The sequence below is a fragment of the Anas platyrhynchos genome, chromosome Z (genome assembly GCF_047663525.1).
Source record: "Anas platyrhynchos isolate ZD024472 breed Pekin duck chromosome Z, IASCAAS_PekinDuck_T2T, whole genome shotgun sequence".
Classification (NCBI taxonomy): Eukaryota; Metazoa; Chordata; class Aves; order Anseriformes; family Anatidae; genus Anas; species Anas platyrhynchos.
The window spans coordinates 70,115,199-70,139,338 of NC_092621.1; the positions used below are offsets into that span (position 1 = coordinate 70,115,199).

A 24,140-nucleotide genomic window follows, 5' to 3' on the forward strand; every position below is an offset into this window, starting at 1 on the left:
GTTTTCTGCATTTTATGGCACTTGGCATCACGTGCTTTCACCTTACCACCCTTTGAAAAGAAATTGCAGAGCCTGCAGATTTCATACTGCAACAAAGGTGGCCAGCAGATCAGATCTGGTGACCTAAAATAACAGCCCCAATGTAGTAAGAGCCACACTGATAAATCTGAAACATCTCAACTGTATAGAAGATTTTGTGTCGGAGGAAGCAGTTTTAGGCTTTCTCCCTTTTCCGCCTTGCTTCCATCTGAAATCTGCAGAGGCCATGCAGGAAACCAGGGAAATGTGACTCACACTCACTTATACCCGTGAGTGATCCTGGATTTTCACCAGTCCTGCCCAAACTGCAGCTAAAGGCGCTGAGTAAACAGGAGGATGGTAATTATAGCAGTCAAATGGCCTTGCCAGCATCTTCAATTTAATTTCATTTATGTGACTAATTAGGATCCCTTGAAGATCTACGATGTGCCTGTCACATGGATTAAAAAGCAAGCTACTGATAAAAACTAGCCATCAGTGCAAAGTCCTATTTCTGACTGTTCCTGAAACAGATCCAGCAGGCATCTGCTCTTAGCACACCACCCTGAGGTAAACTAGCTGAAGATTGAGGAGAAGGAAGGTGCTGCTGGTGGTGAATCCACAGCTGGCAGAGGCACCGGGTTGTCCCACGCCCCTACGTGTGTGGGAAGCCCGACTGCCAGCAATATTCAGGGAGTGGGGACTCAATGAGGACACAGGGAGGATGCTGTGAAGGTTAATGGGGCACAGGCGGCTCAGAGCGGGAGCTCCTCTCTGCACAGATGGAGTTACAGGGGATCCTGCTTTGCCTCTTCAGCAACCAGGGGTGAGCCCACTTGCAACAACAGCACGATGGCCACGAGAGCAGCTGCCTCCCTCCACGCTTGAAGGAAACTGGCAATATTTATATTTTTTTTTAATGAAAGGTTTCTACCTGCCTGACAAGGCAGAATGGATCCATCACACTCTGCTTTGGCCTCTGAGGTCAGCAGAGAGAGATGGTGCAGGCATCTCCCTGCCTCTCAGCTCAGCCCTCCCTGCCAGGAGAAGGCTTGCTTGTGAGCAAATGCCTGTGAGAGGACCAGTTCCTGACAACACATGGCAGCAGGTGATCCATACCATTCCCTCCTTTTCACCTGAACCAGAGCAAAACTGCCAACTGACCCTCCGCATCTACAGCTGGAGAGCTCTGGTGTGCCACAAGGCAGTTCCACAGCATTTTCACCGTAGGCGACATATCAGCGATATACAGCCGTATGTCTCTACACCAACCGTCTTTGACTGCTGTACAGTATTGCCTTTACCACAGCCATCTGCTTCAGCGAGAGCAGATCTTTTAAAAGAGACATGCTGAATCTTAAGGCCACACAATTAAATTGCTGATGAACCAGTAATCGAGTCATCCATGGTCTGATTCCTCACTGACAGGCTTCTGTCTCAAAAATGCGAGAAATCCCTGAGTAAAAAGTGTGGAGCTGTCATCAGATCTGGAGATGCAGAGCTTTGCAAGTTAGGAGGAATTCTTTTGTTGGTGTGCAAAAGCTGTAACAAGTCACTTCAGCCTCCAGCACTGAAGCCAAATCTGGATGGGATTTGCCAGCAAAGAAAGCAAAGGTCTCACCAGCACGGGCACTATTGCCCGAGGCTGCAGCTGCTCTCCTAATTTACCAGGGTGCTGGTATCCATGATCAGCACTGCCTGGAAGGGCTATTTCTGGGGACACACAGTTGTCAATGAGTATTACTGGAATTGCATGCCTTAAAAAGAAGACAAGAGGAACAGGCATGACAGTCAGTAGGTTTTTGAATGAAAATGGGGGAAAGGAGCAGCCCTGTCTCCCTGCTAAGTCCTATTTACTTGATGTATCAATCTCCTTTATGCAGGAAATGTTGACAATGCTGATGATGCTTGTGATTGGTTATTAATACAATGCCTTAGAGGTTACACCATGAGCAGAGACACCTCTATCCAGGGTACCAACACGGAAGAGAAATGTGGAACAAGCACAGGACATAAGTAGCTTGGGGAAGGGGAGACAGCAGCACAACATGCCTGATAAGTCAAAATTATGTTCTGCAGGTTTTACACATGCTTCAGGAAGGAGAGCTTTAAATAGGAATCGGGAGAATGATAACATGCGGATGAAGCATTGAAAAAAGCAGAATGGTGTGGGGCCAGTGGAACAGAAGGAACTGTGGAAGAGTGGGAAGTATTTGCTTCTTTTTGTCAAGTGTCTCTCCTAACAAGGAGACCTACTTCAGCTCCATGCAGTCAGACATTTTAGATTTCGTACAGGAAAACTGCATCTGCAGCAGCGAACATGTCTGCAGGAAGTTCCTGCAGGGTTGGATGGGTTGCTTTTAAAGGTTAGGACTTTACTTTCATACTTTGTGAAAATCACGATGTTGACTGAAGCCAAAATTCACAGATGGGAGGAAAAATGACAGCAGTCTGTTCTTGAGGAAGGATTATTCTGTCACGCAGGATACAATAGAGACCTCCTCTTTTACTACTTTAACAAGTTTTATTTCATGCTGGAATTCCTGCTTCAGAAAGGCACTGTCATGGGAAACGGATTCTGCCTGGAGACCAAACATTGTTCAGGATATCCCTTCTACCTCTGCGTGCTATTCAGCATTAAGTCAGCTCTAAGCAAAATCCTGAGACTATTGAAATCTCTTTCTTCGTCTCCCCCTTTCTTTTTGACAAGTGTGTAACAAGGATGCAATTGTTTGGAAGCTCGGTGGTGAAGAGAACAGAGAGTGAAGCCTTCAGACGTGCCTCAGTGGTTTAGAAACCTAACCCCAAGACTTGTGAAAGAGTTCACTGGAGGTCTTAGGTAGGGTTGAGCTTCCCCTCAGGTCTCTAGACACCAACGTAAAGGCACTGGAATGCCCCTAACAGCCGACCCTTTTGCGGATGTTCCCACCTAGGATTATCCCGGATCTAGGGCTGAAGAAAAACCCTTGGCCAAGGGGTGGATCACAAGCCCTTGTCTTTGAGTATCTGCAGTTTGTGTTGGGTAGCCGCCCGTTCGACCAACAGGAAATCGTTTCTTCGTCAAAATGACTAAAGCTTTTGAAAGATGAAGGCAAGGGTTCCTCTGATGAATCACCAAAGGGCTGCATTTGGGGAATATTGTTCCTTGTTACCCAGAAGCTACTTGGCAGCCTGCTGGCCGTGGAGCATGAACACAGCGAGGACATGCAGGTATTGACTGGCGAATACAATCGGCTGTCAGAGTCCAGCCCACCCCCAAAAGAAGCCTGTTTATTCCTTCAGCTGCTAGGTCACCTTGTGCTTCAGGTGTCTGCTGGACCTTGGAGTGAGTGTGTGCGTGGGCCCAGGCTCTGTGGAGCCATGGGAGTGCTGTGAGCACCTCTGCAGTGGACACCTACATCCCACACCATGGGGACACCGTGGCCCCTTTCCTGGGGACACTTTTGGTCTGTTTCCTTAGTGCTCAGCACCCTCCTTTCCAAGCCCATCACATCTCCCTCTCAGGGGAACGGCTATTTAAAGATCATTCGGCTGGAAAGGGGGGCCCGGGGTCAGCATCACTTGTGCTCCTGCTCAGAGAAGTGCTTACACATCCCACGTGATGCCTGCTTCACGCAGCAGCACTCCAGAAATCCCTGGAGCAGGACAGGCACAATGGACCCCTCCTGGCAGGGCCAGCTGTGACTGCCAGGTGGCCCCCTCATGAGCCCCAGTTTCCAGCCAAAATAGCATGGAGATCCAGGAGAAGCCCCTCATGAGACTTGGCACCCGCCACCGGTGCTGGTGTGGTCAGTGAATGCCCCCTGGCATCCCTGGGGGACCAGGAGTCCTGGGAGCCCGTCCTCATCCCTGCAGGCTCAGGTGGGAGGGCTGGAGGCTAACAGACATCCCCAGTGCTCCTGCCCTGAGCACTGGGAGCAGAAGGTCATTCCAGCTCAACCCCAGCCCTGGCAGCAGGGGTAAATTGCTCTCTGTCTGCCCAAGAGCTGCCCTGCATGGTAGGACAGACACAGCCCAGGAGAACTGTTGGGCCCAAGAGCTCTAAGAGCCTCCATCACTGGGCCAGGAGAGGTGTTTGGGCAGCAGACTGATCCCAATTTCTTCCATACAGCAAAACTTCTACTCTGACTCAGAGTAAAACCAGAAAGAAGTATTTCTCTTTCTGCTGCCTCTCTCCCCAAGTGACCCCTCCATATACCGTGCACCTAAAAGCCCTTTAGGCTTCCAAAACAAACCGAAAAAAAAAAAAAAAAAATCAAAGAAATGGAGTATGATGAGAACCAAAAATTGGAGAAGGACCTCAGGCATCATTTAGGAAAGGCGCAGTGTCTTGCTCTGGCACTGTGCCACCCATGCTCGATGCCTGGAAGGCTGGGAAAGGTTCTGGGGAGCAAAGACCGCTGTGCAGGAATGTTTTAAGGCCTGAGTGGTAATGAGTCAGTGCTGAGGTTTGGACTCATGTTTCCTACTTAGCACCTGCCAAATGCACCAGACCTCGATGAGGAAGGACACGGAATAACATTATCCCCGGTGCACAGACAGGAAATGGGAGCTGAGCAGAGGGAATACTTTCCTAGGATGAAACTGGGAATTGGCTGTGGGTCTGGGACGAAAATACATGGGTTTCAGTCTCCCTGGGACATAGATGGAAAAGTGCCCATCCCGGTCCCATAGCTGCTGCTGTTCTGTTGGTTACCTGGCGAAGGAAAGGGGGGGGGAAGAAGAGAGAGTGACTCCATGCTTATACAGAACCGCTTCCTAGCTGTGAAGGAGACAGGGCAGAGCAAAAGAGCAGTGGGATATTCCTCCTGTCCTTCTTCCCTTCTTTCCTTCGAGGAAAAGAGGGGCTTCGAGCCCCCTGAGGCAGGGAACTGGAGCAAACCCCTCAGCAGCTGCTCCCCCAAAAGACCCAGCCTGGGAGGCGGCCCAGGCCTCGTGCCTTCACCCACCTCCTGTGGCAGCCGCAGCGAGGTTGAGCAATTGTCAGGCAGGAATTTGATCGGGAGCTCCGTCCCAGTTACCAAAGACGGGTTGCATCAGGCTGGCATGTGGGTGCAAACCCTCTTTATGCTCTGTTTGCACTCGTTCTGGCGCTGACCCCACCGTGAGCTCACTGGAAAGCAGCTTCGTGCACGGCAGCCCTGCGAGATAACGCTTCTCTCCACACCCAGCGCTGGCCCCAGCATGGGAGGGGAGCCCGGGTGGATGCAGCCAAGCCAAGATGCTGGCAGGAGGGTGGGCAGGGATGGTGGGGGCCCTGCACAGCCTGGGGAAGGGGCAGGCTTTGGACCAGGGGCCAGCCGCTGTGGGGAGGGCTTTCGGTGGGCAGAACAGTGTGCGAGGCAAGGCTGAGCCCTGTGGGGGAAGGAGAGGTTGAGGTGAACATCTCCTAGCTGGGGCCAGGCCTGAAACGCTGACAGGAGCTGACACTGCTTTTCTGACCAGAGCGAACACCCTCATTCCCCTGGGGTTGTGTCTGGAAGCACACACCTCTTGGCCACACGCTGTTACGGACACGGGTGGCTCCCGAGCCAGATCAGCATCTGCATGGGCAGTTGGGTGTATGAGGGAGAGCCCGAGCCCTGAAGCGTTGAAATAAAAACCCATTTTCGAGTTCTGTAGCAGCGGTGGGCCTCAGTGCCACAGGCATGGGCAGAAAGTATCAGGAGGTGAATGCAAGCCTGCTGGCAGTGCCTTCGCCCGGTGTCCCCTGCTCCTGGGGGACACGTGCCAGAGCAGCCAGGCAGCATTTGGGATGAGACAGGCAGCGACCACTGCTCCAGCCCAGCTCATGGAGGGTCTGGGTATCCTGAGAGCATCCCCAGCGGCACCCCTACCCAGCATGAGGGGTACGACCCATCCAGTTTTTCAGGCTGCGAACACGTTGCGGGTTTCAGGTTGCACCGGGAGGACATTCCTCTGGCGCTACACTCCCTGCAGGGCTAATCCGCAGGGGAATGCGCCTGCGAGGTGGGGCCACCCTGGGGCTGGCGGGCTGCAGAAGGCAGTCACAGCCTTGCTGTGCTCATACAGCAGCCTCTCGCATGGCCTGAGCCCTGCAGGAGACCGGAGAAGGTCCACGTCAGGTCTTGGGTGCTCTGACATCTCCAATGTCAGGAGATCCTTTTGCATCCCCAGCCTGCCCTGCTGACAGCAATGTGTATGCCCAGTGCAGTCTGAATAGCTTGAGACCCCGCAGCTCTCTGCTGGAGCCTGCCACAGGGACCCCAGCGTGTGCCACATGTAGGCACCAAGGGGCCTACCGGGTGTCAGATCGCCCATGCAGGCCTGCTGTGTGCCTGTGGTCTGCAGAAGAGGACCTGCACCGATGGGGAGGCTGCACGCAACACTAATATTCTGACCATTCCATAAATAAGCTCTCTTTAAACCTCTTAGTGTTTTACACTTCTCAGTGTTTCAGTGATCTTTTCTAAATGACTTCCTCATGTGAGGACACCCTTTCTGCAAGTGCTGTATCTCTGCTATAAACAAAAATGGGACAGAAGAGTGTCCTCTGTGACCCCATCATGCCTTTGCTTTTCGCTGTTATCACACCAATATTTTTGTCTGACATGTTGAAATGTTTTTAAAAAAATAGTGGGAAAATGACCCTCTCTAATCCATGCTCTGGAGAGGGGCTCTCAAGCAACTACTCTGCAACAAGATAAGTATATCTACAAAGATTTCAGGTGGAGAAAGCATGCTGTAGTTAAAAGACTTGTTGAACAATGTAGAGGAGAGTGATCTCTATGTCTAACAGTGCTTCAAGAAATCCAACCTCCCCCCCTTTACTCTGCCCAGATAGCTAGGCTGGACTTCTGTTTTCACCCTCAGCTAATATGTTGTCCTTGCTAGAGCAATCTGGTTGCAAATAACCTTAAATCTTTGTCGAAACTACAGTGCTGCTCTGTTTGGACTTGGCTGGTGTAACCCCTGTTAAAAATGCAGAAAATATTTCAAAGTTAAACTTTAAAAGGACAGCCATTGTTTTATTTGTGTTTAATTAAAAATAATAATAATAAAAATTGTTTTCCAGTCCCATGGTAATTAGCAATCCAATCTACAGCTCCCATGGGAAAGAGCCTGGAACAAGTGTGCTCGAATATTGACTTGCTCTAGACATTGCCAAGGTGTTGAGTACAGCAATTTGTTGGGAGGGGGTTTCCAACTTTGTCTCTGTAGCAGTTAAACTGTCATGCTCCAAACCACAGAGTTTTACTACAGCCTCCATTTCCCTTTGTTTTACCTGAACTTCTCATCCCGCTCTGCAAATCCTATGCCAGAATGAGTCATTCCTGCAGGACTAGCTCTTATTTTTCTGCTCTTCTGTCAGTGCTGCCCAGACTAGTTCAGAGGAGAAAAAAATGACACTCCCCATTCAATAGAGCCGTATAACAAGTGACTGAAAGAAATTACCTCCAGTGCTCAGCTATTTACACTGCACCAGCAAGGAACACCCCATCTGCACGGCACAGTGCAGCTGACAGGCCAGTGGCCTCCAGCACGAGCGCTTATGGTAGTTTTACCCTGCTGGGCAGCTGAACTCCAACATAGCTGCTCTCTCACTTCTCAGAGGAAAAGGGAGAGAAAATGTGATGGAAAGGACTCAGGGGTTGAGATAAGGGCAGGGGGATCACCCACCTTTTATAGTCATGGGCAAAACAGACTCAGCATAGGGAGATTAATGTAATGTATTGCCTATCACTAGCAGACTAGAGCAGTGAGAAATTAAAAGCAAACTACAAACACCTTTCCCCATCCACCTTCTTCCACCTCCTCCCTCTGAATGGCACAGAGGAATGGGAAACTGGGGCTGCAGTCATTCCGTAACAATCTGTCTCCACCACTCATTCTCGGTCCCTCTCTGCCCCTGCTCCACGTGGGGTCCCTCCCAGGGATGCCGTCCTTCCTGAACTGAGCATGTGGGGGCTGCCCACAGGCAGCAGCTCTCCAAGCACTGCTTCCACATGGCTCCGTCCCACGGGGTCCATCCATCCATCCCCCAGGAGCAAACTGCCCCAGCATGGGTCCCCCACGGGTGGGCGGCAGCTCCCCCCAGACCCCCTGCTCCTGCGGGGGCTCTCCATGGGCCGCAGCCTCCTCCAGGCCACATCCACCTGCTCCACTGGGGGCTCCTCCACCCATGGGGGGGCTGCAGATCTGCTCCGTGTGGGACCCATGGGCTGCAGGGGGACAGCCTGCTCCACCAGGGGCCTCTTCACAGGCTGCAGGGGAACTTCAGCCCTAGCACCTGGAACACCTCTCCCCCTCCTTCTTCACTGACCTGAGCATTTGCAGATCTGTGTTTCAGTTCTCTTTCTCTCTAATCTGCTGTTCCACAGCAGTTATTTTTCCTTTCTTAACTCTGCTCTCCCAGAGGCACAACAGACATCACTCCCTGGCTCAGCTCTGGCCACTGGCGGGTCCCTTTGAGAGCAGCTGGAGCTGGCTCTGCTCTGACATGGGGCAGCTGCTGGGCTCTGCTCACAGAGGCCACCCCTGCAGCCCCCTGCTACCAAAAACTTGCCATATAAACCCAATGTAGTGATCTCCCCAGGCAAGGGCATACACCAGTGCTTCCCACCTGAGGAGCTCCTGTGAGACCTCCAGAGAAGGAGGGGGGACGCTGTGCTGCTCATGGGATGTTCTTGCTGCCTGAGCACCAAGGAGCGGTGCTTGCTGGCTCCCTCTGCTCCTCCTGCCTTGGGGGTGGATGTCATCAGGCGTCTTTTGGAGGCCCCCTCTCTCCGGTGACAGCTGAGTTCAATCCTGTGCCTCCTTCACTGACTGTGTGGCTCAGGAGGGAGAGGCTTCTGCTATGGGGCTTACCTTCTGAGAGCAGGTCTTACCCTGCCCCTGTACCATACACCTTTCCTTGTGTTCACGTATAAACAAACATTTGCCACAGAAAACATACTTTCATTTATTTATTTATGTATGTATTTATTTATTCATTTGTATTTTGACATTCCATTTTCCATCCTTCCCTTGGTCTTTATTTCTGAAAGTCATAGAAACACTTTCAAATAGCAAGATTGCATTGACTTTTATTTAACACAACAAAAAGGAGAGAAACTTGAAGGCCTCAAAGATGCTGTTCTCCTTCCCATTCCCTGTCCAAAATATGATCCTGAAAGTGATTGTTTAAATAATTTCTGGAAGATCTGTTTTCTGATAGTGGTCTAGCATGGTGGCAAATCTGTGATTTGCATATGAAGACCTAAACTGCATAAGCAAAACCATCAGGGCCAGCTGGGAGAAATAAGATCTGAGCACCTGGCAGGTTGAGAAGTCATTTTGCGTGTGTCCATAAGTCATTTTCCTATATCGTTGACAGGATTTGAGCTGACTTGACAGAAACTCCTGGGAAATGTGGTTCAACCTCACAGTGTCTCTCACGGTAACAGAGAGAACTGCAGGAATAGTCTGGCCCAGCCTTTTGCGGAAAGCAGGGTTATGCACCAAGTGAGGCTGGTCTTCTCGCAACCTCAGGCCACAACCAGTTAGGCTTTAACAAGCCCAAAGGACCGGGATCCCACTGTGTCTTTGGGAAGCCTGTCCCAGGGCACAGATTGCACACATGAAGTACAGACTGGTAACTGCACAGTTCAGAGCACTGTCTGAAATGTAGGTAGATTTCTGAACCTGTATGCTGCCTCTGGAAATGCACACTGTGTAGTTAAAGTCTATGCTTCTAACAGAAGCACAAAGCTTAAAAGCTCATCTTTCTATCCAGATTAGTGTGACCTCCACACTATTGGAAATACACATAGCCTCAGGTAAATGCTGAGGTCATACGTGAGAGAGCAGGTGCTTATCTAGCATAAATCCACACAGGTCTGTTAACTGCAGTAGGACCCACAGCCTTTATAGTCTTGTCAAAGAAAAGTTTGAGAAAAACTTGAGCAATAAACTGTCTCCTCATCTGAGAGTAGATATTTTGCTATGGGCTCAAGAAAAACTCCAGTGAATTTCTGTGGGTATTTGTAAGTAGGGCACTGTTTGGCAATTACCACAGTGGTAATGGGTCAGAGAGTGCTAATGAGAACAAAGAGGCCCAGGAAAAAAAGAAGAAAAAAAAAAGAGAGAAAAAAAGAAAAAAAGAAAAAAAAAAAGGAAAAACCAGGAGCCCTTTGTAAAAGTATTTGGATTTTGCCCACCACTGCCAATAAGCCTGAACTACCCCTGCTTTACATTTTGTTCTGGAAATAAAGGCTATTTACATCCCTCACTCATGGAATTAGAGCAGCAGTTTGAAGTGCTGGGTGCTGCCAATTCACTGTCAGTGCCTAACGTGCCTGAATTCACCGATGGCAGATGGTATTCACAGTTTTCCTTACAGCCAGGTATAATTTGCCATTCGGTGTTGCGTTAACACAGGTACATGTGCGCACATTAGTGCAGATGCAGATGCCATTTAACCACTGTGTTTTTTGTTTGTTTGTTTTGTTTTGTTTTTCTTTTGCCTCTGTCAAGCCTCAGTGTGATCCTCCTGGCAGAAGCAGCAGATGTGTTCAAAGAGACTGGAGAACAGCAGAGTGCAGCCTTTTGCAGAGCAGGGGATTTGTGGAAGCACCAAGCTTTGGACGTGGAGATGTGTTTATGTCTGTGGAGGAGTGGACATGGTGCCTCAGAGAGGTGTCAACGGGTGGGGAAGCAGGCAGATGCAAGACTGCTGCTCATGCTGCAGGTCCACATGGATGATGTCCAATCGCCCCCATTTCAAAGCCAGAAGATTGGGAGCAGATATTCAGGTCAATTCTTTTTCATTCTTGGGGTATTTCCAAATTGAAGAGTCTCATATCTGATTTGGGTATTGCTAAGCAATTTCCTTCCTTGAGACAAACTCTCAGCCCACCTGCAAGACTGATGACTACAAGACTCTGCAGTTAGGTAGGCTGTCCACCAAGCAATACAAGTCTGTGATGGAGGAACAGGGGAAAGCAACTGTGCAGGATAGCACTTACTTACTCATCTGCTCTTACAGCCCCTGCTCTTCCTACTGTTCCTCTTTCACTGCCTAAATTCTGGAACAAAGGAATGCTTCTGTTGCTGCACAGCTCTGATTCATCCAGAGAGTGGGCTACCTTCTGCTTAGACCAAGCTAGGGAATGAAAGTGATTTGGAACCAAAGTAAGGTTTGTAAAAATTATAAACCACAGAGGAGATTAAAGTTTCCCACCGTCTTCCCATTATTAACCTTCTGCGATTAATATTCAGTTATAATGCTGTTTCATCGGTGATTTTCCTTGGCCTTGAGAAAAACAAACAAACAAAAAAAAAAACAGAGCTGCTCACAGCATTGCAAGTTTTATATGCCCTATAAAGACCAGTCCTAGAAATCTGTGACATTAGTTTTCACATTTTTTTGCTCAAACCAAGGGGACGCTGAGACTGAAAGTCTTGGATTCCAGGCCAAGACCTGGAGGAGAAAACGCCTTGGTGGGCACCGCTTTTTTTGTCTGTCCCTTCAAGATCTGTTCCACAAAACAAACAACTCCACCTCCAGCAAAGGCTCCTCATCTTCTTCTAGCTCCAGCCCCCTACCCTTCCTTTCCACATTCCCTGCCTTTCTGTGGTCCTCCTTCTCCTCTTCCTTATCCTTCCTCCTCCTTTTCCTTCTCCTCCTCCTCCTTCTTCTTCTCCTTCCTCTCCTCCCCCTTCTGCTCTTCCTCCTCCTCTCCCTCCTCCTCTTCCTCTTCCTCCTCCTTTTTCTCCTTCTCCTCCACCTCTTTATTTTCCTCCTCCTCTTTCTCCTCCTTCTCCTTCTCCTCCTCCTCCCCCTCTTCCTCCAAACCTTTTATTTCCCTTCTTTTCCTGCTTGGCTGTTCTCTCTGACCATGAGGAAATCAATGCTCAGCCTCCTGCAAGCTCTGTGCCACAGAATAAACTGAATAGAACAAGCCAACTGAGGAAATTGGTTACTAAATTATAGGAAAACTCTACTGCAATTTGCTAAAGACCTTTAAATGGCTGTGTTTTGGGTGGAACAACAAGAAGGCCATTAGCAGCAAAGAACACAACCAAGAAATCTCTCCTGCCTATTAATTTCCCAGCACTACAGCATGGCTAAAATTACCTGTTCCCTTTCCACTCCACACTGAAGTGCTGGTCAGAAAAAGGGCAATGCTGTCCAGGGCTGTGCGGTTCTGTCTGCAACGAAGGAAAAAGAAAGGAAACATTTCTTTCCAAATGGCTTACTGAAATACAGCAAGATACTTGCGAGGACTCTTTGCTGACATTAAGGCAAAGTAATTAAATAATTAGTCTCAAATAAAATAACAAAAGCAATAAACCACCCTGTCCAAATGGCCGCATCCCATCATCATCATCTATCGGGCATCAGGTTTCGCCGCTGGCTGCTGAGAGGGATCAAGCAGCACTCCTGCCAGCAGTGCCAGGCTTCACATGGCACAAGCCCAGGGTCCAGCCAGCCCCGTGGAGGTGGCAGGCTCAGCAGACGGGTCCCAGCAGGGCACCCCCGAGGGCAGGAGGTGGTGGACAGCAGGAGATGTCGGTCCTGCAAGAGCCACCACTGTGCCCCGTGCGCTTGGACCTGCTACAGGCTGAGCGAATGCCAAAGACGTAGGCCGCTTTTAGAGGGGATTAAACCTCTCGAAACTGTTGAATGACTGGCCCAAATAGAGCATTTGAAAGGCAAAATAGAAAGCTCTTATTTCCATGCCAACAGCCCCGATGGCTATTCAAAGATACCCATCCGGAAGATTTTCATGAGGCGCTGAAATGCACAAGCTGCAGAGGAGCGAGAGCCATGCAAACCGCACACCACCTGCCAAAAAAAAAAAAAAAAAAAAGGCATAACAAGTGATTTTCGTCTTACAGAAGAGAGCCTGACTCTGCTTTGCACGTCCCCAGAAAAAGTCAGCTCCTCCTTGCACGGCATCTGACAGATCTGCTCAGCTCCCACTGATTTCTTGGGGGTACAAAGGCAAGAATGGGCAGCCTGATCCTCTTGCAAACCAGGCCCAGAAACATAACCAGGGGGAGGGAAGTGGCATTAATTTGGGAAAGCACAACAGATGATAACCAACCAGGCCACTAAAGCAAAGTATCCATTAGTCTATCGCTTTCCATCCCCTCTTCTGCCACATGGCCACAGGCATGTGGCAGCTACACCTCCTCTCCCCCCCCAGAGATCTCACCCTGGTCTGCACGCCAAGCTCTAGGTACAAAGTATTTCCACAGATCCACACAACCACCCCTCTGCTTTTGTATCTGGTGCCTCCAGTCAGATAACAGATACCTTAAACTCGGTGATTTTGGACTGTCCCTTGTGGGCACAAGCTCTGGAAGCCAATGAAGGATGTCCCCATCGCCTCTCCTGTTCCAGGAGACCCAGCCCTGCGGTCCCCCCTTGGATCTTAGCAGGGATCCTTTTATCTTAAAGTGCAGTAAGTTGTCTGGCTTGGATGCCCTTCGTGCTCCCAGCAGAGGAGACCTTGTGCCAAACACAGAACCAGCAGAAAAAACAAGGGAGTCACCCGCCTGCAGAGGCAGCTGTGCTCGGGATGCAGGCTGCGCCATGGGAAATGTGTTTTCATTTCGTTTGTCTGCAGCCCATCTGATCTGGGATTTGGCACCGCTGAACCCACGGCTCGGGGCACCTTGAACGCATCTCTACCGCTCTTGGGGCACAGAGGCAAAACAAAACCCATCTCCCTTCAAGGACGGGAGGCGTGCTGGTGCTGGAGCCAAAACTGTGAGCCTGCTGCCCCTGAGGGGCAGTCCCCACGCTTGGTGCCTGCTCCCCTCGGGCCTGGAGGAGGTGGGAGAAGCCCCTCAGGTCGCAGGGCTCACGGAGAGCAGGGCTTCCAGCACTTTACTCCTGAGGGATCGCAAGGGTGTGGTTTGTAGCCCAGGAGGTGCTAAGAGGAATGAAGCCTAGAGGACTGGATTTCTTCCACGGTTTGAAATTGCTCTGAGAGATCCAAGCAGATGGGATTTTGGCTGGAATAACTCTTTTGGCAGCTAGTGGTACCAACAAACCCCCGTCTCGAGAGGCCATGGCATAAAGCTCTCGTGTCGGGCACGTTCTGTAGTGCCTGGTCTCAAAATCAGGGAGCGCTTTCCTCAGCCAAAGGCAGACTTCAGCACAGGCAGGATCTGAGCTGGGGAATTCAGATGGAAAAAAATGCTGGCTCTGCTGGTGCTCTCCGAAACTCTGTCCCTGGTACCGAGAAAAAGGCCGAGCTATCACTTTCGTATGGCTAACAGTGCTGTAGGTACCACACGCTTCCGATTGCACTGCGAGTGTTTAACCAGAGGGGCATTTCCAACTGGATTTGGTAAATCAATGCTGGGGACAAGACTATGTGAAAGCACTGGATTCTTTCTTTCCTCTATAAAAATGTTGTCCCTCTTCCAGCATAGCTGAACCAAAAAAGTGCCTGTGGACGCGAAGAGCACCAAGGCTCTTGCTCCAGCAACTCTGTGACTGACCAGGGTAGGAGAGCTGCAGCCCAGGACCCACGTGTGTGACACCAGTCATTAAGATGGGATGCATTCCCGTGCCTGGACTGGAGGGCTGGAAGTGTTTTTTAAGCAGCCTGGTGACAGTATCAGGCTGGGGACAGCCAGCACGTCGCACAAACACCGCTTCACTCACAACAGCTGGCGTTACAGCTCCGCGTGTGTGGTGAGGAGAGGCGCAGGAGCAGCAGCCAGCACGCGCTATTTCGGTACCCAGCTCACACCGCTGACATGCTGGGATCTGCCAAGGAGAGGGCTTTCTTGGAAGGGATTTCTTGCAGGGATTTTCACCAGCAGCAGGAAGGGCAAAAGCAGCGTTTCAGCACGCCACCCCACCTCAGCGCACGCCTCTTTTGTTCCCCACCGCCTGCCACCGCAGACTGAAGCACGATCTGACTTTGCCCTCTGGAGGCACGGCGTTGGCATGGCGCAGCGAGGCGCAGCCCCAGAGCTGCTCTTTGCAAGGCCGGGCAGGGGAGATTCGTGCCCAGATGAGGCTTTCTGAGAGCCAAGGGGGCAGAGCACTGCAGGAGAGGCAGCCGTGCTGAGGGAGGCTGCTTCTTAGTAACCCTCCCCGTGCGTTCTGCCTGCTCCAACACCGCGGGTATCACTGCGGGAGGAGCAGGCTCTTGGGTTGAGCGCTGCAGCACGCGAGGTGAAATGCTGCCACACAAATGATGCCAGCAGCTGGGACAGCACGCTTGGGTCCTCAGCTGGTGCCACCCTGTATTTTTTTTTTCTGCTAGAAGCTATAGAAATATGTACGTGGCCTGAGACTCAGCGTCCCCTTATTTAGCAAGGAGCCAGGGCTTGGGCTGGTTTTCCACACGCCAGTGGCTTCTCACACATGCTGGTTTTTCTCTGCGTGGAGAAATGACGTTGTGGGAAACCTCCAAGTGACCACTGTTTCACCGGGATGCACATCTCCTTTGTGCAAGGGTCCCCGGGGTTTGGGAGTGCCCTTCCCACAGCTGCAGACCCCGCACCCTGCTGACATGAGCTCTGTGAGCGCTGGCAGGGGGCACCAAGGCAGGAGTGCTTCCAGCAGGCCAGCACCTGCACTCACTGCACCCCGTCCTGCGTGTCAGCCCCACCACACTCCCACCCCATCCACTCCCGCACACGTTCACACGCACAGGGACGCTCATGCCTTGTGCCACGTGCGTGTGCACACGCGTGCATCCCGCTGCATGCCCAGGAACCCCATACACACCCTCAGTCCTGCCCCAGTGCCCTTGCACACCTGTGTGTACCTGCGTGTGCTCTCCCTCCATGCACGCACGTTCCTGCTCGTGCCGCTCCCTTCTCTTCCACCTCCCGGGGACCTCCTGCAGCCCCTTACACACTGCCTGAGGAGGGTCCCCGTGCCAGCACGGCACGCACAGCACACACCCACGGCGCTCACTTGGTGCTGGCCAAGCCCCCAGCACCTGAGCCAGCAGCAGGGAGCCGTCAGGGCCATCCCCATCCCATCCCCATCCCATCCCATCCCCACCCCATCCCCATCCCATCCCCTTCCAGGCTGGCAGCTGACATCCCGCGGCACGGGCACCCCGGGCAAGCAGGGACCCGCTCGGGGCTCGCTGCTGGGGGCCGGGGGGCGGCATCGGGGCGCTGACTTGCCCCAGCCCCAGCCCCAGCCCCAGCCCCAGCCCGTCCCGGTGCGCGGGGCGTAGCAGGGGGAGTGCCGGCCGCCGCCGGGGCGCGGAGCCGCCGGACACGGCCCCATAAAAGCGGCGGCGGCGGCGGCGAAGGGGCCGGGCTGCGCCTCCTGGGCTCGGCGGGGCCGCCCCGACGGCCGCATGACCGCCGAGAGCCGCCTGCCCCCGGGCCCCCCGGGCCCCCCGCCGCCGCTGAAAGGGGACCCGGCGCCGCCGGGGGACGAGGAGGAGGAGGCGGCGGCGGCGGGGACGGGGGGGACAGCGAGGGGCGGCCGCCGCCGTCGCAAGCGGGCGGCGGAGCGGGGCAAGCCGCCCTACAGCTACATCGCCCTGATCGCCATGGCCATCGGGCAGGCGCCCGAGCGGCGGCTGACGCTGGGCGGCATCTACCGCTTCATCACCGAGCGCTTCCCCTTCTACCGCGACAGCCCCCGCAAGTGGCAGAACAGCATCCGACACAACCTCACCCTCAACGACTGCTTCGTCAAGGTGCCCCGGGAGCCCGGCCGCCCCGGCAAGGGCAACTACTGGACGCTGGACCCCCACGCCCGGGACATGTTCGAGAGCGGCAGCTTCCTCCGCCGCAGGAAGCGCTTCAAGCGCAGCGACCTCTCCACCTACCCGGCTTTCCTCGCCGAGCGCCCCGCCGCCCCCTGCCGCCTCTTCCCCCCCGCCGAGCTGCCCCCGGACCCCGCCGCCGCCGCCTCCTGCGCCTTCTCCGCCGCCTCCTGCCCCGCTCAGGGCTGCACCGCCGCCGCCCTGCCCCACGGCTACGGGCCGCTGCCCTCCGCCCCCGGCCCGTACGCCCCGGCCGGCCCCGGCCCCCTGTACGCGCCCCCGGGGCGCTTCGTGCTGCCCGCATCGCCGCCGGCCCCCGCCGGGCTCTACGCGCCCCTGCCCCACTCCTACGGCCCCGGCGGGCAGATGGGGGCCGCCGAGCACGGCCCGAGGCACGGAGCCTTCCCCGCAGCCTCCGACAGGTTCGTCCCGGCGCTCTGACCCCCCGCAGGCGGCCCGGGAGCTCCTCAGAAGACCTCACGCTTGAAGATCTCGCTCTTGAGGACCTCGTGCTTGAAGATCTTCCTCCCAAAGATCTTCCTCCCAAAGATCTTCCTCCCAAAGATCTTCCTCCCAAAGATCTCCCTCCCAAAGATCTCCCTCCCAGAGATCTCCCTCCTGAAGATCTCCCTCCCAAAAACCTCCCCGCTGCTCACAGCTCTGCTCGCACAACCGGACCTCGGGGAGGAGGGAGGTGGGAGGACGCCTTCCCCAGCTTCATGCACCATGGCCACAAAAGCACCAGCATGCTGGCAGGTCCCTGCTGTGGTGCAGGGATGTGCCACGCTAGCGCTGGGGCTCTTCAGTGCGTTTATAGGGGCTGGGGAAGGTTTGGGGTGCAGGCAGGCTCTGCAAGTCGCATCCCGCCAGGGGTTCGTGCTTTGTGCTGCAGGGGCTCGGGGGAGCAGTGGGGCTTGGTGCGTAGAGACTTTTCCTAGAAGTGTGCTCAGCCTCTGGAGTCCCTTCCAGACCCAGCGAGGCCGGGGGATCTCTGCCCGTAGAGGTCTTCCTGGGATGGTTGCACAAAGCCCAGGCAGCCTGGTCTGTTTTGGAGCTGAAGTTCCTCTCTCCTCCTGAAACAAGTGAGAGAGGCAGGGCACGGAGTTTTTCGATCTCTGCTTGCTCTCCTTTTCTTTCAAGCTCTCCTAGGACGGAGAAAAGGCAAAAGGAGACCATGGAAAAGGGAAGAGGGGACAAATGATGGGCAAAGGCTTCTGAGTAGGTACCTGGAGAAATGCAAGCAGATCTCTCCAGACAGATCTCGCCACCTCGGGAAGGGGACTGGGGACCTGAGAGGTGCCCGGGGCTCTGGAGTTGTCAGCAGGGAGGGAGCAGATGCAGCCCTTCCGCAGCTGGCATCTCCTCATCCAGCTCCCTTTCCCCATTAAGATGTGAGACTGCATGACCAGGGTCAGGAGAAGGTTGGTGAGAGGCTCCTGCAAACTGGTGGGGCTTTGGGTGGGGAGAGGGAGGTGGGAAAAGCAGCGGGAGGTTTGGAAGAGGAGGGAGAGGGTACACCTACACCTACAGATGGGTAGGACCACAGGGTAACCGGGGTTGGAGGCTGGAAGCCGGGAAGTTTCTGCTCCAACCTTATGCTCGGCAATGAGCCAGACCAATTTTTGGGGGGGGCTATCCTGTAGAGTCTAGATAACGTCCAAGGATGGAGACAGCACAGGAGTTCCTTGTGGCACACACTCAGCACCCTGCTAATCTGACTTGGTGCCTGTCTCTCATCCTACAGCTGCAGGCAGCTGCCAACAGCTCGGATCCTGCGGGGGCTTTTTCAGATGATATCTGCTGGTGACCATTTGGCCAGTCCCCCGTGAGAGGTGGACGGCAGAAGCTGTGGGGCAGCCCCCCGTGTGTCCCCGAGGCAGAAGACCACCCTTCCCTCCCCGGGCGGTCAGGATGGCACACGGCAGGGTGAGGCACCCCCATGGCAGCTGGGGCTCGTCCCGGAGCTGCTGCCCCTGCCCAGGAGCTCTCTGATGCCCCTCAGCACCTCTTCAGCTGTGCCCCGAGGAAACTGCTGCCCCGGGGCAGGACCACAAGCCTACCTCAAACCTTCGGTGTGCCGAGACGCGCGTGGGGTCTCTCCCTCGCTTGCTGCCCCCCCTGCAGAGCAGCCTTGTCCCTTTCCCTGCCCTTCCTGGCCCCGGCAGGTCCAGGAGATGCTGCCCGCAGCGGCTCGGCTCGCCCAGCCCTCTCTCGCCTTCCCTTTTACCAGCTGCAGGAGGAGCTGTAGCCCTGGCTGTGGCAGCTCTCCGGTTTGGCAGCCGTCTGCAGGCGCTCCCTTCGCTCACCGCTGCTGCTGCAGCAGCTCCTGGGGGACACAGACAGGGCTGGGCAGGGGGAGGGAGACCTTGCTGCAGGCAGCTACAGGTAGCCTTTATTTCCTTCTGGATTGCCTGGGCTTTGTGCAAGTCTCGGTTCAAGGAGGCGAGCCTGCTGCACCAGCATCTCCATGTGCACACACATGGGTTAATTTTGTGTACAAATAAGTGCCTTTCTAGCACCAGTGCTTTGCGCTGGTCAGCTCAAGGATCCAGGCTCGATGATCCTCATCAGCCACCTAACTAACCCTGGTCTAACCAAAGGTGCAGGAACTTTTTTTTTTTTTTTTTTTTTTTTTTTCCCGTTTGTTTCTTTGTGAAAAAAAAAAAAACAAAAAAAACAAACAAACAGAGAGAAACTGTCTCATCAGTCTTCCTTCGGCAACAGCTGACCTCAAGCCCTGCGGCCGCCGGGTGCTAACCAACCTGTGCCTCTGCTTCGGAGCCTCCCGCTGCCTCTGCCCCAGCTCTGCAGGCTGGGCTGCCCGCCTGCCTCCCTGCACAGCCCGGGATTTTGAGCAGCTCCTCCTGGCGCCGGGTGATGGGGAAGCTGTTTTTGGGAACCAGCAGGAAGCAAAGCGGGAGCCAGATGGGTCCCGTGGGGCTCTCTGCTGCTTCGCCTCTCCTCAGGTGCTGAGGACTAAACCTGAGAGTATTTTGTTTGCCTTGTGCAAGCCACTCCTGAGCTTGGATAGTGTGTAACATAAGCTCAGGAGCAAAACCTGGTGTCTGGAGAATGCGCGATGGACTGTGGTGACTCACAAGGTACCAGTTGTGTAGGTGCAGTCGTGTATTGTTTGCTGACAGGATCTAGATGCTGGTTCTTATTTCTCTCCAAATCATTTCTAACCTCCAGTTAGGGACACCAGGCACCTAGGGTGTACTTACTGCAGTGGGTGCAGTGGATGTGCGCCTGTTGCACCAAGGACCTGGGACACCTGGCCACAGACTGCCCAAGTTCAGCGAGAAACCCTGGGCAGGAGCCAGGGTCTGTGTGCTCACTGAAAAGCCACACGGACCCTCCGAGGGCCTCTGTCTTCTGAGGATTTTACGCCAAAAACAGACAGAGCCCTACCTGCCCTGCTTGCAGCCGGCCCAGAGGACTCCACAGGTCCCTTCCCACAAGCACTACTGTGGTTTTGTGGCTACTGCGACCTCTCTGGGCTCCTGTGCAGGCAGGCCTGTGGGTGAGGGGATGGGGATCTGCTGTGTCTGTGAGGAATTGGGGATATGCCACGTCTGCGAGAAATTGGGGATACGCCGCATCAGGCAGCCGGGCTGGTGACTCTCAGCCACCGTCCGGAACAGGGAAACTCCTGGTTTCTGGAAACTTCGCTGTAAATATCCTTCCTTCTGTTTAGCAGAGTTAGCCCAAGTTCCCAAGTAGCCTTTTTTGATTTCTGGGAGACGAGTCCGATAGGTTTGGGTAAGAAACTGGGTGTGAGCCCTGAGGAGAAGAGGGGCAGAGCACCTCGGTGCTGCCCAGCCTCGGGCACAGCCACTCCTTGCCTTGCCTTCGAGAAAGCAGATTATTACAGGTTAGGGGAAAATTTGTACTATGCATTAGAGATACTTTTATTATTATTATTATTTTTTGTATTTACTCTTCTACTCCACCTGTAATGGAAATAAATCTCTGTCCTGTTGTTTGTAACGTGGCGTTGCTGGTTTCTTCAAGCCTTCCACATGTCCCCCCGAGGCCGACGGAGCAGCAGCAGATTGCTCGGAGGTGCTGTGCTGCTCCTCGCCTTTCGCTCCCTCTGCCTTCCCTCGGCTTCTTCTTGCTCAGTCTGCCAGGATTGCTGGAGACCCAGGTGTGAGCCCTGACAGGGGTGTCCCTGCTGCAAGGAGGTGATGGCTCCACCACGAGGCTTCTTTGCTGCCTGCCTTGCTGCTGGCACGGGCAGAGGAGCCTGCGCTCACCTCCCCCTCCAGAGACCTTCAGAAAGCGTCTCCCTGCCCCTGAATCAGGGCTGTTGCCAGGAGAGCCCTTCTGTGTGGTTCCCTCAGCAGTGATTTTCCCCACAGCCCTTTTTACAACTAAAAAATAAATAATAATAATAATAATAATAATAATAATACCGTGTCGTTTGGCACCAGGGTCTAGGAGGCTTACGCCAGGCTGTGGGAGCAAGCCTCTGGCAGAGCCAGGGTCACTTGTGACCAGACTGGAGCAAATGGTGCTCCTCCAGCACCGGCCTGAGGGGCAATCGGGGGAAATCCACGCCTCAGGGCCACGAATCCTATTGCATCCCCACAGCAGAGCTGATTTCGCAGCTTGTGCCACCTGCTCGGCCTCTTGCCTGAGATCAAGAAGTCACTGGGGGGGGAGACGGAGCCATCAGCTACCCCTGGGAGTTGGAGTTACTTTGGGGTCTGGAGCAGCCACCACAGCCCCTCCTTGCGTGGGCAGAGGGAGAGGGAGGGAAAGGGTCTTGGTGGGGAGCCCCAGCCCCAGCTGCCAAACCTGAGCTTCCACCAGCTCTGTCAGAAACTGAACACAGGGTGCAGCTGGTGGTCCTGAGGATGTGCAGGGCCAAAAATGTTTGTAGGGGATGGAGTACTTTCCCCAGGCCACTTGGTCTGCAAGGAAGAGGAGGCTGTATCCTGGGCTGTTCTGCATGAAGCCCTCTGAGACAAAAAAGACACCCCCTGGTGTCTTCAGCAGGCAGATCACGAAACTCCTGGCAAAGGTTTCTTCCTTTTTATCAGCAGGTGTTGGTGGTGATGATTTCTTCCTTCTTGGTCTTGAGGTTCATTGGAGTTTATTTCTAAATGTTGTTGTAATGTGCTTTCCCCTGTTTGGTGTGGATAAGCCTAGAAATGGATCCATTTAGAAAAACCCAAGACAAGAAAGACATTGATACACCGGAGCCCAGCTGAGGCCATGGAGTTGGGGGCCACAGCAGTGGGCAGGCTGAGGGAATCAGGTGTGTTCACCTGGAAAGGGGAAAGACAGCAAGTCTAAACTGCAGTCATAGCATCACAGAGACACAGAGTGGTTTGGGCTGGAAGGGAGCTTAAAGCCCACCCGGTTCCAGCCCCCTGCCATGGGCAGGGACACCTCCCACCAGCCCAGGCTGCCCAAAGCCCCATCCAGCCTGGCCTTAAACACCTCCAGGGATGGGGCACCCACAGCTCCTCTGGGCAGCCTGTGCCAGGGCCTCACCTCCCTCTGAGTAAAGAACTACTTGAACTACTTCTTCCTGATGTCTAATCTAATCTTTTTTTTTTTTTTTTTTTTTTTTTTTTTTAATTTAAAGCCATCTCTCTTTATTCTATGGCTCCACTCCCTGACAAAGAGTCAGCTTTCAGCAGGGGTTGGACTCAGGATCTCCAGAAGTCTCTTCCCACTTCACTTTTTCTATGGTTTTGTGATTTCCTGATGACACAGGAGAGCCAGGCCAGCCTGTGGACTGCTGCTGAGCCCTGCCGTGCACACAGCCTAGTCCTTGGCAGCCCTGGAACAATTAGAGATATATTTATTTAAACAGAAGGATCAGAGCTAATGATTTCTTGGCAGGAAATAGTGGCCAAGGAGGCAGTGAGTGTTTGCAGTCACCAGTATTTATTACCTCAAGTCAATATTGGTAAAACAACAAGAAAGGTGGTTTTTTTTTCCCAGCTCTGCAAGACCGGGTTCTGGCAGGGTGGAATGACTTCACATCGGCCTCTGCTGGCCTCCAGCTGCCAGCTGCCGGCCTGGTTCTTTCTGCTCAGACCTGGCTTTGACCTCACTTCTGCTACGGACCAGAAAAAAAGCCCTCCTGCTTAAAACACCACCCACGAGCAACAGCCTGCCACCACTCACCCCTGACATCCTGCACATGCGGGAGACCCCATTCCTCACGAGAAATCCAAGAAGAGAAATCCAAGAAACACAAACCAAACAGCATCTCTCCTCCCGTCCTGCTGGAAGCTGGCCGTGCCTGCTCTGAGTGTCTGGCAGGCCGTGGTGGCCGCCTGCACGGCTGTGTCACGTCCCCTTGGATGCTCGCAGACCACACAGGGAGGGTGTGTGTGACCATGTGCTGTGACCTCACTTTCTGCAGTGTCAGGAGAGGATCTCTTCAAACCAAGGGAATTTTATTCCTCTTTAATCTCTTGCACCTTTAAGAGACCACAGGAAAGACTACTCACCAGGGCAGACTGCTGTCACTGCGATGTGGCCTGTGTTATGGCTGTGTGAAGGCATCCTCAGCATCACCAGCCTTTCTTCTCTAGCCACTAACTCTTGCAGACAAATATGTGGCAGTCAGGAGTGTTTTCTGGAGCTCCCCATAAATTAAAAAAAAAAGAAAAAAAAAAGAAAAAAAAGAAATCAGTCCTTTAAAAGCTGTGCCTGTCTCATTCAGTCCTTGGACATGCATGGTGCACAGGGGGGGTTGCAAGATGCAGCTGACCTTGTGCTGGCAACAGTCCTGCTGTAATCAGGAGGCTTGACAAGAGATAGCTTTTCCCAAAAGTTTATGGGCACGTTTTATGGCCACACTCTGTAGCAAATCCTTCTTCCTTCCCAGCAGGAAGCAGTCTTCTTTTTCTAGTCACACACAGCCAGGTCACAGCTAGCTGTAAACTCCCAGGTCATAAAATAATCCACCCTCAGTGCCAGGCAGACTCCAGCAGAAGAGACACTGCTGGCAGGCAAGGGTGGCCCTAAAGGGACCTGCACCTTCTGTTCTGTCCCGTACTTACATTGCTCAGGACACCAGCTCAGGGGCTTGCAGGCAGGATGCACCAGGTCCTTACCTGTTACTTGTAAGGATGTGTGGGCAGAAGGAAGGTGTCCGCTCCTCTGAGGGCATCTGGTCGAGGTCTTTATCCAGCAGTATGAGTAAGACGGGAAGCCATAAAGGAGAAAACAGGGTCACAGCCCTGACCGACTTGATAACAGGCACGGTGCCAGGAAGATCAATTTGGTTGCTGCAGCTGGTAAGGCCGTGAGCCACGTGGAGGGCTGCACACCCATCTGCAGCACACGGGGCAAGGGGAGCAGCAGGAACAGGCTGCGGGTCAGGCAGAGGAGGGGAGGCAGTATAACGGGGCCAGTGATAAGCAAAACACAGCACTCAGCAGC

At 53.6% G+C, this 24,140-nt stretch overlaps 1 protein-coding gene and 1 long non-coding RNA gene across 2 annotated transcripts; one reads left to right on the plus strand and one right to left on the minus strand.

Annotated features, from left to right (window-relative positions):
* Nucleotides 1–9,049: 9,049 nt before the first annotated feature.
* LOC140000688 (uncharacterized) lies at nucleotides 9,050–15,737 on the minus strand. The gene is made up of 4 exons (XR_011805836.1): nucleotides 13,283–15,737; nucleotides 12,733–12,808; nucleotides 12,098–12,171; nucleotides 9,050–11,272 (listed from the first exon to the last, which is right to left on the minus strand). It is a non-coding gene; the product is annotated as an uncharacterized lncRNA (long non-coding RNA).
* A 517-nt stretch (nucleotides 15,738–16,254) lies between these two features.
* FOXE1 (forkhead box E1) lies at nucleotides 16,255–20,717 on the plus strand. The gene has a single exon (XM_038171192.2). The coding sequence runs from the start codon at nucleotides 16,311–16,313 to the stop codon at nucleotides 17,166–17,168; it is 858 nt and encodes a 285-aa protein (XP_038027120.1). The 5' UTR covers nucleotides 16,255–16,310; the 3' UTR covers nucleotides 17,169–20,717.
* Nucleotides 20,718–24,140: the final 3,423 nt, after the last annotated feature.

Coding starts and splice junctions, on each gene's coding strand:
- FOXE1 (XM_038171192.2), top strand. CDS start 16,311: ATGACCGCCGAGAGCCGCCTGCCCCCGGGCCCCCCGGGCCCCCCGCCG.